The sequence below is a fragment of the Falco peregrinus genome, chromosome 6 (genome assembly GCF_023634155.1).
Source record: "Falco peregrinus isolate bFalPer1 chromosome 6, bFalPer1.pri, whole genome shotgun sequence".
Lineage (NCBI taxonomy): Eukaryota > Metazoa > Chordata > Aves > Falconiformes > Falconidae > Falco > Falco peregrinus.
Window position 1 is genome coordinate 64,226,160 of NC_073726.1, and position 13,631 is coordinate 64,239,790.

General features: G+C 44.6%; 1 protein-coding gene across 1 annotated transcript in view; it reads left to right on the plus strand.

Moving 5' to 3' along the window:
- Nucleotides 1-13,631, plus strand: part of HIPK2 (homeodomain interacting protein kinase 2) — a 145,053-nt gene that overhangs the window by 118,665 nt on the left and 12,757 nt on the right. Inside the window, 4 exon segments of the mRNA XM_055807079.1 lie at nucleotides 1,435-1,716; nucleotides 11,847-11,997; nucleotides 11,999-12,095; nucleotides 13,107-13,267. Coding sequence (XP_055663054.1) covers nucleotides 1,435-1,716; nucleotides 11,847-11,997; nucleotides 11,999-12,095; nucleotides 13,107-13,267 — 691 coding nt within the window.

The window sequence follows — 13,631 nt, forward strand, 5'->3', positions numbered from 1 at the left end:
GGGTGGGCTCCAGCTGTCTTAGTCCATTCATAATGTAGAGAGGCAGCTACCACGTCCCCAGGAAGCCCGCAAAAGAGAGAGCCTTGTTGCAACCAGTGTGCCTGCGCAGGGCCTGCCCTCTCCCTTGCCTCTCCAGAGGCGGGGTGGCAGCCTCCAGGAGGAACTGGGTACTTTCAGAGCAATGGGTTTCTACAGCTTCATTAATTGTGATGCTTTTGTAGCCAAATGGAATGTGCTTTGGAGAGGAGGGTACTTGACGTTCCTCATTGGTATTCAAAAAGCACTGCAAATGCTACTGTGCAGCTATTTGTTATGCAAAAGACCCCGTGTAAGTTGGTATAGTGCGATAGGTCCAAAGCGGGCTTCCTTTTGATGGATGCCACCTATTCCTTTTGTTAGCTTTGGGCCAGGCTGAATGTGCAGCCCGGGCCCCACTGCAGAACAAAACCAGAACTTTGTTTTTTTCAGTTTTGAAGCTGCAAATGTTCAGCAGTAGGCAGAAGAAATACAGGAAATAAAAGGAGGAAAGAAAATGTGGGAACTGAGTGAAATGGACTGTAGTTGGTGTGCTGTAGTAAATATTTCCATCTGCAGACCTGTGCTGCACTGTTTGGTGGACAGCTTCTGTGTTCTGATCCCTGATCCAAGTGGACCCTTTCCAGTTGTCAGGCAAGGAAGCTGAAGTAGGAAGACTGGGAAAAAAAAAACAGGACTTGAGAATGTTTTTCTACCACATAATAAAAAGATTGTTGTTTTCTTTCTGATTTTTGTGTGCTGTATCTACTGCCTCACATGGGAATGAAACGAAACTGAGTATGTGTCCTTCCATCTGCATGCTCTCATCCATGAGACTCCACTGTCCTAGAGGATGAAGCACTGGGCAGGAAATGTTCATTGAAAAGACTCCTAAACAGAAAATTAAATTTTCAACAAACAAAATCAGTTTTCCTGATAGGTGATTGTTGTTTTCCACAACAAATTCTGATTTTACTTTTAGCTTTTTCTGGCCAAAAAGTATCTGGTCATGATGCTCTGATCATGACGCATCCATGCAGGATACAGGAGAAAGGGATTATCGTTGGGGTTCTTCTTCCTTCTGCAACAGCCATACTGTGCCTGCCTGTGTTTTGTGTGTCTGGGCTGTGTGACTAGCCTCTACCTCCCAGCACAAACTCTTGGGAGGCAGCATTTCTTATTTGGAAATTGCTAGGGAAAACAAATTTTAGGTTTTTACTAAAAGAAAATGCTTTTCAGGCCATTATATCAATAAGTCATGTAAGGCATCCTTTAAAGAGGTGACTATGCCAATTTTGCAGTTTTCCTAGACTCAGTAAATCAGTGCCACTGAATCAGAGACCAGGAATCAAAAGCTATGGCAACAGGCAACTTAAGCAAACCGAGTTTGAACCAACTAACAGCCTTTCCCATTTCCAGAAATACATCCACCTATGAAGTTTCATCCTCTCAATCCATCAGCTCGCCTCAGCGGTCAAAACGAGTGAAGGAGAACACGCCTCCCCGCTGTGCCATGGTGCACAACAGCCCTGCCTGCAGCACCTCCGTCACATGTGGCTGGGGCGATGTGGCGACCAGCACCACACGGGAGCGGCAGCGGCAGACGATAATCATTCCCGACACCCCTAGCCCTGCAGTGAGTGTCATCACTATCAGCAGCGACACCGATGAAGAGGAGGAGCAGAAGCATGCACCCACCAGGTGAGTAGCAGCTCTCTGCTCTTCTCTGTGTGCAGGAGAGAGACAGAGGCAGAGAAGTGCTGGAGCATCCCAGGAGTTGCTGTAGGGTCCCAGGAGCTATACTTGGGTCTCAGCACCCAGGTCGTTGAGCAGAAAGACGATGGGGAGTCTAAAATACTAGCTGAGGACTTCGCTGACTTAGGTGATGTTCCCTGCCATGTTGTACATTTGCTGTGTGACCTTGGGGAGGTGTAGTGGTCTCCCTGGGCCATAGTCTCTCATCTGTAAGAGGAAGTAGTAGTTTTTGCTGTCTCACCGGACTGTTGGAAGGAGACTTTAGAGATCCGATGATGATGAACCTCTTTAAGCCAAACTTTGTTTAAAACAAAGACAAAAAGAAGGGCTCAGAAGGAAGGTAGCTTAAAATGGCCTTTTCTTTTTCTAAGTGATCCAGGCATCTGTAAAAAGTATTAAATGATGCCTTCCATATGTGCTATTTTCCATAAAAAGGTCCTGAAAAACCATCAGTGATTGAGTGATTGTGTCATGAACACTGAATAATAGTAAATACATTGCAAGAGGTTTGCTCAGTTCTGATTGTGTTGCCAAAACATCCCTGAACTATATTTAAAAGATGCATAGATGTGGCACTTAGGGACATGGTTTAGTGGTGGACTTGGCAGTGTGAGGTTTATGGTTGGACTTGATGATCTTAAAGGTCTTTTCTAACCCAAACTATTCTATGATTTTATTGTAAAAAGTGGCAGAAACTGATTGCTTTTTGACTGACTCTGCAGAGAGGCATAGATGAGGCTGTAAAGACCACCGTGACTAAGTTTGCTCCTCGGAGAATTAACTCATCTGCGTAAACAGTGCAGCCCAGGACTGCTGCCACTACTGATCATCTACTGTGGATGAGAGAGGACTTAGTTTGCCAGGACTGTCTTTTCAGCACCTTTTATCACACGCAAGCACTCCAGGTTTCGCATCTGATGCCAGTCACAAGACATCACTCTGCTTTAGAAGTTGTAGAGAAGTAGCCTTGCAAACAGCTGAATAATTATACCATCTTTATGTTGGTAACTGAGCTGGGAAGTTTTTAACCTTACCCCTCCAGTATTGCCAAGAGGGATTTTTTTTTGTTTAGAACATGCTTATGGCAGATTCTCCTTTAATCACTGGAGATATCTATCGGTACCTCTGCATCTCTGTGCTGTGGTGATAAGTGGAGCACTGCAAATGTGTACAGAAAGATGAGATGCATTTGGTCTCAAGGAGCTAAAAATCTGCAAAGAGGAGCCATATGATTCAGGCATCCAGGGCTGCAGTTGCAACCTGGCTCTTAACAGCCACTGCCACTTTGCATTCCCCTTCTCCGTAATGGGAACTCCACTGGGCAGCAAGAGCTCAGTGCCCCTCAAATTCAGGCTTGCCACGGTTATCAGGGGAATTGATCACAAGACAGACTAACATACTTCACTTAAAAAAAAAAAAAAAAAAAAAAAAAGAAAGAAAAGAAAAAGCTGCACTATTCCTTAGCTTGCTAGGGGAAAGAAAGTGAGTTTCCAGAAAGAGTTGAATGAAGGTCAGTGTGGAAGTCAGGTGTACTATAAATAAGGATCCCACACTTCCAGGACTCCAGACAAAAGAGATGCTGAAAACTAAGATTGTGAGGTGGGGCAGCATGAAGAAGGTGGGTATCTCAAGGGTCACAGGAGCTATTTGCAAGCATGTTTACCCATGGTGCTGATCCCAAGCTTTGGGAAATTATGTGCAAATACTTACACTTACTGTCTCATCTTGGATCCAGAGGAGGGTAGAGGGAAGAGCTGGGATCCTGCAGCCACTTCAGCTAATGTTTGTCTCCTTCGCTTCAACTTTGCTGCCATTTGACCAGTTTTTTCACTCAGCACCTCTACAGGGACACAGGCAGAACAAACTTCTGGAAAATGTCTGGAAATTGAGTTGGGAGTTTGGGTTATTCAGATATTTGGGCAAGGTCTGCCAAGGGGTTAGGAAAGTAGTCCCAGGAGCCAGACTTACACAAACAAACTGGCTTTGATATGACTAAAGCATATTCAGGACACGTTCCTGCCTGGGATCAGATTCCTGGCTACTTTTTGTATCCATATGGCATATCTATACAGAGTGCCAGGGTGCCAGCATTCCTGGAAGGCCAAAGCGTAAGAGCTAGATTTTATTTCTGAGCCATGTAGAGACATTTTGCATGGACATGGGCTGTTCTCTACTACCTTTTGGAATTCCAGAGTGAGTTAAATTGCCTGTGCAGATGTAACTAGGGTGACTGGAGAATTAGAGGCAGAGACACAGATGGAAAACAGCATGTCCGGAATCAGAATTTTTTGTCTCTGGGAGAATGAAATCAACTCACTCAGTGCCTTTTGACCTGGGCAGATCTAAGACCTGATTTTCAGCTGGAGTAAGGCTGTAGCTTCAAGTCAGGGAAGCTGTATCAGCATTTAATGCCAATGAACTTTGCCCCTACCAAAGCTGAGGTCTTTCTCATTGAGAGTGCATCACATTTAGGAAAGTACCTCCAAGTTTCCTTACTCACCTATTGGCTCAAAAAAAAAAATGGGAGTGACAGTGAAGTATGTATTTTAATGTAACCAGTGCCCAAAGTTTCAGGATCTGAGTCAAAAATGTAGCCATGCAAAGAATGCATTGTCTCTCCCATATTTATGCAAATATTGCCTGACTGGGCAATAGCTGTGGTGTGGGGGTGAAAAATAAGGAATGGCTTCCAACATGCTATTGGTCACATCCTAACAATATTAGCTTTTTCTAGATGAGAATACAGAAATCATAGGGCACTTGACGGATCAAAGTTAATTGCCTCATCCCATCTTATTAATAGCAGTGGTATCTTTGCATTAACTTCACTGATGTTGGATCAGCTCCTGAATTTGCTACAGCACTTCCTTCCCTTACTTCCTATGGGGTTAGAAAATGTCTCCTTGACCCATGAGACTAAAAATGTTTATTTTATTGATTGCTCAGCAAAGAGAGATTAGAGCTACCTGTGGTTGTGAGAAGCAGTAGATCCTTCGACTATGCAAGAGTTCATAAGTCTCAGTTTAAGATGGACCAGTAAAGCTGATAAAATATGATACTGCTGATGTAGTAAAGGAGCCCTACAGCTTGGATTTACTCTGACAGAAAAGCCTCTCTGTAATACCAGAGCAGCACAGAGAGCTTTTCTCATACAGGGCAATGCAAATTTTTTTATTGGTGAAAGAAAAACCTGAAGAACTCGGTGTGATATGGGCAGAATTTTCCTTTTCCTAATGAAAAGCACAGATGTTCAAGTAGGATGTTTTTTGAAAAGCCAGCTAACAGGCAGGCAGGCCGGGACCGTTGGTTGTTCCTTGCTCACAGGTTTTGCACTATTGATGAGTGTAGTGTGGTGTCATGTTTTTAAAATCAATCATCACCTGAAAATGTTGGGCTCCTCTTGGGTAAGCGTGGCTGGGGAGGTGCTGGGAAGTGGGCTCTGGAGGACCTGCTTGATTAGGCCTTGTCAAAGGGGCCCATCTACTGGGCCCCTACCCCATGCCTGGGGCAAAATTGCTGAGGGGGGGACCTCAGGTACATTTTCGGTAGTTTCATAGGGATCGTCCTCAGAGAAATGGTCAGAGATTTTCAGGGGGCAAATTCCTGATTTTTGCAGGCTACATTGAGATTTTTTCTAGTAATATCCCCAACACAGTGAAATCTGGGAGAAGCTTCAAAACTGCAAAAAGTTTTGACCTTTATTTAAGGAGTAGAAAGTATTAGGAGATTAACTAATTAAGGGGAAGAGTTCCCTTTTCTGGCTTAATGGAGGTTGTTTTTTTTTCTTTCAAAATGTAAGCAAATAATAGGAAAAAAAAATTGAAATGGTCAAAATAAAAAGGGAATGTTTTTTAGTGAGTGAAACTGTTTTTACGTGGTTTCTGATGCCCACAAAGTTTTGCATGTGACAATTTTGTCCCTGTAGAACAGCAGAAAAAAAATTGCATATAAAAAGCATTATATGAACTGCAAACAATTTTGTCACCCCATTTGTTTATCACCAGTGAATTTCTAGACTCTCATTCAGCATCCTTTACAAAGAGACTTATAGGCCAAAGAGATGTTTACTGCTGTGCTGTAAGATAATACCCTGACTGTTACTTATTCTGAAAAGAAGAATTTAAGTCTAACCATTACCTGTAAAGCACTGGAGAGAGTAAAACTGGAGAGTGGATTTGATATTTTTCTTATAAATCTATTCCTCTTAAGTTTTTCTACTTGCTCTTGCAAGAAAGTCAAGCAGACAGACCGACCGACCGACAGTGCAAAATGCAGTCTCAGTAACTGGAGCACATATTCAGTCAGTAGCAAGTAGTAGGGGTTAAGTACTCCCCAGCATGCAACTTCAAATGGTGCAGTGGTTTAAATATAAATCCTCCCTTGATTAAATATTTCTGAAGCTTAGAAGTGGAGAAAAATAAAGAACTTAAATACAGAGCAGAAAGGCACAAGTGCACCTGGAATTGTGGCTGGGAGGGAGGGAGGGAGGGAGGGAAAGCACACTTGGTCCAGCAGGAGGGATCTGCGGGAATGCACCGGTGGTGCAGTGAGGGGTATTTCCATGTCCTACCAAGGCACACGTCACAGAGCATGGCAGGAAGAAGGGCTGGAAGGAAAGGCAGTGGAGGTGGCTGTTGTGATGTGCCTAGATAACTTCCCATCCAAGTAATGAGTGTAGCAGCCAAGGAAAATGTGGCTGTTTTCCTGAAATGATACAGTGGTGGCCTTGAGATGTGTGCTTTAGGGGGTGCTTCCACCTTAAAGAAGCAGGAGAGCCCCTCACTTCCCCATTGCCTGCTCTGTCTCCGCTGGTATCGTAAGTAACACCTCTCCAGTTTGGTTTTCTGTGTGGTCCTCACAGTAATCGCTGTCTTCCTGAGCAAGAAAGACTGACCGCAGCTGTTGTGTCAGCATACTGAGTAACTGCCTCATTGACCATCTTCACTGGCACAAAATTCTTGCAGGGTTGGGTTTTTTTTCCCTTTCTCTTAAGACGGTAAGCTATGCAGGGTAGTCTCTGTGTGAGTCTCACCTTTATAACGGAGTGTAACCCTGATGCAAGTTGTTATTCACCTTATACACATCATAGTGCAGCGGTGGTGGAGCCTGCTTCAGAGGACTTTCGTTCCCCTTAGCACAGAAATGGCTGGCAGGCACAAACCAGGTGTTTTTGCCACTTGCTGATGTGCATGTGAGGGTCAAAATGCCATTTGTAATTCTCTTTTGACTTCTGGCCTATTGTGGCTATGTTATGCTGTGCATAGTAATGCACTGACTCTGCATAGCAATACGTTGACTAACCATAGTCATTTGGTGAAAAGATGGCTGCCTTCCATCTCCAGAAGACACATCGACATGCAACTATAATACTTAAAATAACAGAGATAGACAGTAGCTCTCTCGGCAAACCTTCAGCAGCAGGACCTTTACAGCCTGCTAAGCAATTCAGTATATATGATTTAAATAGCTACAGCACATGCTGTATAGCCTAATAAAATGGCTCTTAATGTAGTACTTGATAAATATTTCTTACCATCACAAATTCATAAAGAAGGTGAGAGCAGATTAACAGGTCAGGATGGGGGCTGAGCTGAAGAGAGAGGGGCATGTCCTCAACGCTGAGCTATGCATGGCATAAGATTTCAACATGAAGAGAGCGATTGCAGTTGTAGGGTGAGTTTTTGTTGGCTGACTCAATACTATCCTAGAATAGGTGGATTATTCTGAAGCAGCAACCTGAAAAGGTTGCATGTTACTAAGTTTACAGAGACCTGGAACAGAATTTTGGTGATGTGATGAAAAGCTAATGTGCCATGGGTCAAAGGCACAGTTTGTAGCGATGGCTGCCTTCTTGCCCCAAACTAGAAGGCCATGTTGGCTTTCAGCTCTCAAGATCACCCTCTGTTGCTACAGCGTCAGCCACACTGAAAGGTTTGTATCTCTGGGTGAACCGCCTGCTGAAGGATTGCCCTCACTAGAGACCATTGTTTTTTCTGGGATTCTGGTGTAAATTGAGGCACTCGGGGGGGGGGGGGGGGGGGGGGGGGGGGGGGCGTAGTAAAGCTGCTGTTCATGCAATGGTATCACGTGCCAAGCTTTTGAGCTGGGCCTTCGGCAAGTACAAATTATTTCAAGTTGCATTGTTACAGGAACTGTTGTCCCTGTCCTTGTCCTTGGCTATTGAGGTGGTTTAAACGTCGTTTTAACACTAATTCAGCATCATCTTTTCCTTCCTTTCCTCTCACTTTTTGTTCTCAACATCTGCCTTTAGCAGCTTTCCATTAACTTTATCTCAGATGCCCACCTTAGTTTCTTGCCTAGTGCCCTGTGCACAAACTGTCTTCTCTTTCCTCTGTCAGACTTTTCCTTGAGATCTTTCCTTGTTGTGGGGAATAGGGACCCACATTCCTCTCTCTGCTGTGCGGTCACGAAGGATATGGTGTATGTTAGAGAGCTGTCTCAAGACCTGCTTCTGCATGTTCGAAGGCATGGTTGTGCTCTGTGTCTGCACATTGGGCAGACATGAATTGTTTTGTGTCCAAGTTTAAGAACAAGCTCTTTGGGGACCAGGTGAGAATTGGTTGCTACTCACAAACTAATAATAAGCTTATAAAGCAATGTATATTTTTCTAGCTGCTGTTCTGAAAGGCAGGATGCAGCTCCAGCCAGTAAGGGTTAAAAAGCCTTCCTGGCTTATTGCTTTTCAGTCTGTGTAGATGGATTTGATGCCACTTTGGTAATCTTCCCCCTCCCTCCTCTGAAGAATTAAAATACACCTACCCACATAATGCAGGCAGGCACACAAGCTGACCAGGAACACATGCCGACACTCAACACTACTAATCACGTATGCTGCTGCTACTGTGCTTGCAGGAGGGAAAGCAATTACCAGGCTTGGAGTGAGCTTAATAGGAAGGGGGCAAGACTTTTAATAGTATTTTTCTGTGTAAGCACAAACATCCCCAAAAGCTGTGGCTGAGTTACAGGAATGCAGTAAGCTTGCTGAGTAGGCAAGTGCTGTGTCAACAGGTAAAAGCTCTCAGTCCTGATAGTCTGTGAGCAGGGAAGGTGATACATCAGCCTGGACCTCACACAGATAACTCCTGCGTTACTGCGAGGTGGGGAAGGCAGCTGAGTCCTCAGAGGGAGCTGGGAGGAGGGCAGTTGCTGGCTAGCGAGAAGGCTTTGAGAAGGGGAGGGGGAGCACTGGCTTTCCTGGGTTGAATTTTCAGACGCCCCATTTTGGCTTAATGTGTATCTTTAAGGCTGTGAATCAGCTGGTTTTCAGCATGAGTTGGGCCTTTGGTGCTTTTGAAATTCCCACCCTTAATCTCTGGGGGCAGGCTATGGGTACAGCAGGTGCCGAGCTCGGAGCATGTGTGAATAGTCCTGGCTGACTTCTGCCTGCTCTAACATTAACCACAGGCGTTACCTTCCCTAACAACAAAAATCCAACTGCTTTCAATGGGATGGCTCATGCACTTGAAATGATGCAGTCCTGCTGAATCAAGAGCCTAATGACTTGCACCCTAATCCTGCAAATATTTACCCATGTGCTTTAGCTGTGTTACTCGAATAGTCCAGCTGACTTTGGTGGATGGCACAGATTAGTAGTGCTGAGCACTTGTGTAAGGCCTGGCAGGACCATAACTCTGGTTCTTTTCAGTTTCCCATCCATGAAATGAGTTTCATATCCCTCTATGGTCCCCTTTCTCTGGAAAGGTTTGGGGTTGGGGGTCACTTGCTTGTTTAACCAAAGAGATCTATTTGGTTTTCTCATTGTAACCAAGGAGTTATAACACTCTGAAGGAGGCGGCTTCTCATGGTCTCTGCTTTGACAAGCCTTCAATCAAATTGGTGAAAAATATGCTCATTCTAAAACAATAAATAGCATGGATTACACAGGAAAATACCCTTCCAGTTCTACAGCTCAGCCTTCCCATGTCAAGTGTCAGCTGACAGCAAGTATTTCCAGTTCAGCAGCTCAGCCACTTATGTAAGGAAGGGACTGTAAAAGAATAGCTAGACCTTATCAGTTGTCAGAAAACTCTTTAGTGACTTGATTTTTCTTTATAAAATGTAATAACTGTCAGAGGTAGAGAATATATCTCTTCCCAACTGGCAGCCAAGGGCAGCTGCAAAGGGCAAGCAGTGTGGATACTCATAAATGTGTGATTACAGGCATTTCTACTGAAGGAGAGAGGAATATTGATGCAATATTCGTCATTTTTATTGGTTTAATATTCTTCTTTTGTAGCATCATATCCAAACAGTTACATCTTTCTTCACTTACAGCACGTGTCCATCTAAGATATGCTGTTGCTCTTTCCATTGTTAATCCAGCACTCTCCAGCTCCTTGTGGCAAGTCAGAACATGAGGGTTTGCTGTTGTATACCTTCCCTATAGAAAAGATCCCTGATCCCGCAAAGATTGCTTTCAGCTTCCAGATTACTGTGCAATAGTTGCTCTTCCTTCTCTATCATATGCCCTGTTTCAAGTGTCAATGCTTTAGGAGAACAGGGGCCTCTCAAGACATGTTTTTTCATTGCGCATAGAACAACATGGTGGTGTGTCCTCTTTGGGGCACACCAGGATCCCTGTCATGATAGCCCAGGGGAAGTCTGTGTGACGGTGAGTTGTTTGTGAATGCAGCACCCCAAGGCATTCCTTAATGTAGAAGATGATAGCTTTTCAGTTACAGGTCTCAGAGGCAAAGTGGTAAAAAGACTTTGGAGTGGATGTGAAGGAAACCCACCAGTGCTGCTTTAGCACTGTGAAAAATAAATAAGGCAAACAATGTCCTTGGAAAGAAACTGTTCTTAGTATCTGCTCCACCTTTCCCTGGGTAAGAAGCGATGCTGACACAGGAGCAAACAGCTCCGTCACAGGCTGAGTTGGGATTAATCAGCTGATTCCCAGACTGGATAGGCCAGAGAGAGAGAATGGAGAGGACACTCTGTGGAAAAGGGATCTATCTCTTTTTAAAGTGCACACTCAAGAAGTTAAGAGGTGGATTCCTTTTTCTCCATGGCATTTCTGTTCCTGTTGGGGCTGTTTCCACCATTAAGCCTAATTACTTGGCTTTTTATGTGCTATCCATTTCTTTTCATCATTTTAAAAACTTCAGTTGCCATAACAACATAATGCAATCAGTGAAACATAGCAGCTATTTTCTGTAGTCAAGGTCTGCGCACTGTCAAGGATGTGAGCCATTTAAGCAAATCTTCACCATCCCCCTTCCTCCCTCCTCCTTTTCGCTCTCTCTTTTTCTCCCCAAACAAGCTCATAACAGGAAGGAGAAACCATCAGGAATAATTAGACACAATAGCAGAGCAAATCCCAATCGTACTCACACAGTCTAGTCTAATGAACTTCTAGCGCTAATCTTGGAAGAGTTGATGTATTTTTTTTAATCACTTTTTTGATGTCATAGATAGATTAGCTGCAGCAGGACCTTGATAATCCATGCTAGAGTCAGGAGACCCAGTGCCTATACAGAGAAAGAAAAGAAAACCAAAAGCGTTACAGACTTCGCTCTTTTTTTCGTAATTCGTTCCCCAGTTTCAGATGCTTATTGAGAATATATGCCCATTGTACCATATTAGTAAATAAAACGGTGTGTATTTTGTAGATTCATGGGATTTAAGCATGAAAAGTCATGGCATCTATTATTAAATCATTGCTGGAAGGCTGGGAGAGACCGCCACGTTTTTGTGTGGGTGGTGAGACTTGCAGCAAAGCATAGTATAACTGCTGGGCTTCTACTGCACACATATATAAAAAGCAGTCTGAAAATAAATCTGGCAGTCTGGTTCAGTGCTATTCTAAGCAGTGTGAATATAAGATCTATCCACAATGTCTTACTCACTCCTTGACCTCCATGAAGGCTTTCCTGGAATAGCAACGAGGTGAGTTTTGAAACCTGGGATTTGGCTTAAGCAGCCTCTCTCTGGCAGAGGACTGAAGGGTGTGCTTTGCCTTCACAGACCTAGTCTGCCACAGGGCAGAGTCTTCTGGTGGCTTCCGAGTTGATTGTTGCCCATTCACTCTTTCCACTTGTGTGCTTGTGTTTCAGCACCTTGTCCAAGCAAAGGAAGAACGTCATCAGCTGTGTCACCGTGCATGACTCCCCCTACTCTGATTCCTCCAGCAACAACAGTCCTTACGCTGTACAGCATCGCGCAGGGCAGAATAACGGGAACACCTACGACACCAAAGGGGGTTCCAGAGACTCACTGCAGTGGGAACCCCCGAACGATCATCGTGCCACCACTGAAAACCCAGGCCAGTGAGGTGTTGGTAGAGTGCGATAGCCTGGCACCAGGTAAATTGCACCTCTTCCGTCAAGAAAATTAGTAAGAAATAAATGATTTATCTTGGAAGAATCTCATTGTTCGGTTTCATTTTGTTTGTTTGTTTGTTTTGTTTTCCAAAGAAACTTTGCTCCTGCCCTTCTCTCAAGTGACACATCTGTTCTTGGGAGCCATATTGCATTATTTATGTGCCCTGGTACACTCAGGAGTCACGGGGGCAAGTGTCGGTCCCAGTTACTTCTGTACAAACCCAGGAACAGAATGCAGCCTTTAGCTCAACATTTGACATGAAAAGCTCCCAAATGCAAGTGTGAATCTTTGCTGCCTTGCCTTTCCGTAGGTTTACTTTAAAACGGGTAAGAGATTGAAAACACATGTGCATTTTCATCCAAACTTGTTGACGTTTCTGGGAAGAGCATTTCCCCAGTATCTTCATTATGGACTGATGAGGTTTGCTCATCCAGAGCCCCTGCAATGCTAGATAGTACAATGTATTGAAAAGGGGCTCATGGTGGAAGTCTGGCCCAAAGCAATTGGCTTTGAGCTACTTGGCAGTCCTTTCTTTTGACGCACTGCTGGTGAACACAAAGGCTCAGAGGGTGAGCTCCCCACTAGCTCCTTCTCCCTCCCTTCCCACTCACTGTGAGGTCAGCCAAGCCAGAGCTTTTCTGTGCTGTGCACACTATACTTTCCTTCCTCTCCTCGGGATTTGTACCTGCATTGTACAGTTCTGCTGGCAGAACAGTTTCTCGCACATCTGAAGGATCTATAAAGCCTTCTCCGGGCCCAGTTTGGGTCCAGATATCGGGCCTACTTGTCTGCCTCTAGGATAATAGGCTGGCCATGTATGCGAAACACTGCTGACGTATTCTGTTAATTAAGAGAAACCGTTTTCTTATCCTGCTTCTGTTGTATGTCTCCTCCCAAAAGCCACTCTGGAGGAAGTTCAGTGAGGAAAAGGTAGGGTGAGCAATTAAAAGAATGTGATGTAAGCTACAAATGTGTTTCCTTTCCTGGCACAGTCACCACCAGTCACCACTCATCCTCCTACAAGTCCAAGTCCTCCAGCACCGTGACCTCCACCAGCGGTCACTCTTCAGGGAGCTCGTCTGGAGCCGTTGCCTATAGGCAGCAGCGACCAGGAGCACATTTCCAGCAGCAGCAGCCTCTTAATCTAAGTCAGGTAAGTCAACCGAGACAGATTTTAGTGGTGCATCATCCAGCTGTTACCTACTGCTCCTCCAGCATGGGCTGTCCTGTGCCAGTCTAATGCTAGCTGGGCCTCATGTCGGGTTTGATCGACTTGTTTCAACTTCACTTCAGACCTTGATCTTCCAGCTCAGGCAGCAGAGGTAGCGCAAATCCCACCCCTGGGTACCTAAGTGGTACTCTTACCGTGTGTTTTGAAGTTAGAGGATTTAACAGTGTGAGTGGGAATAATGTGAGAGAGAAGGTGCAGTGGCTCAGACACAAAGGAGTGGAGCAGGACTGTGTAGGAAGGACTGAATCCTCCTTAGCTATAGGTGATGGAGGGAGAGTATCTTCCA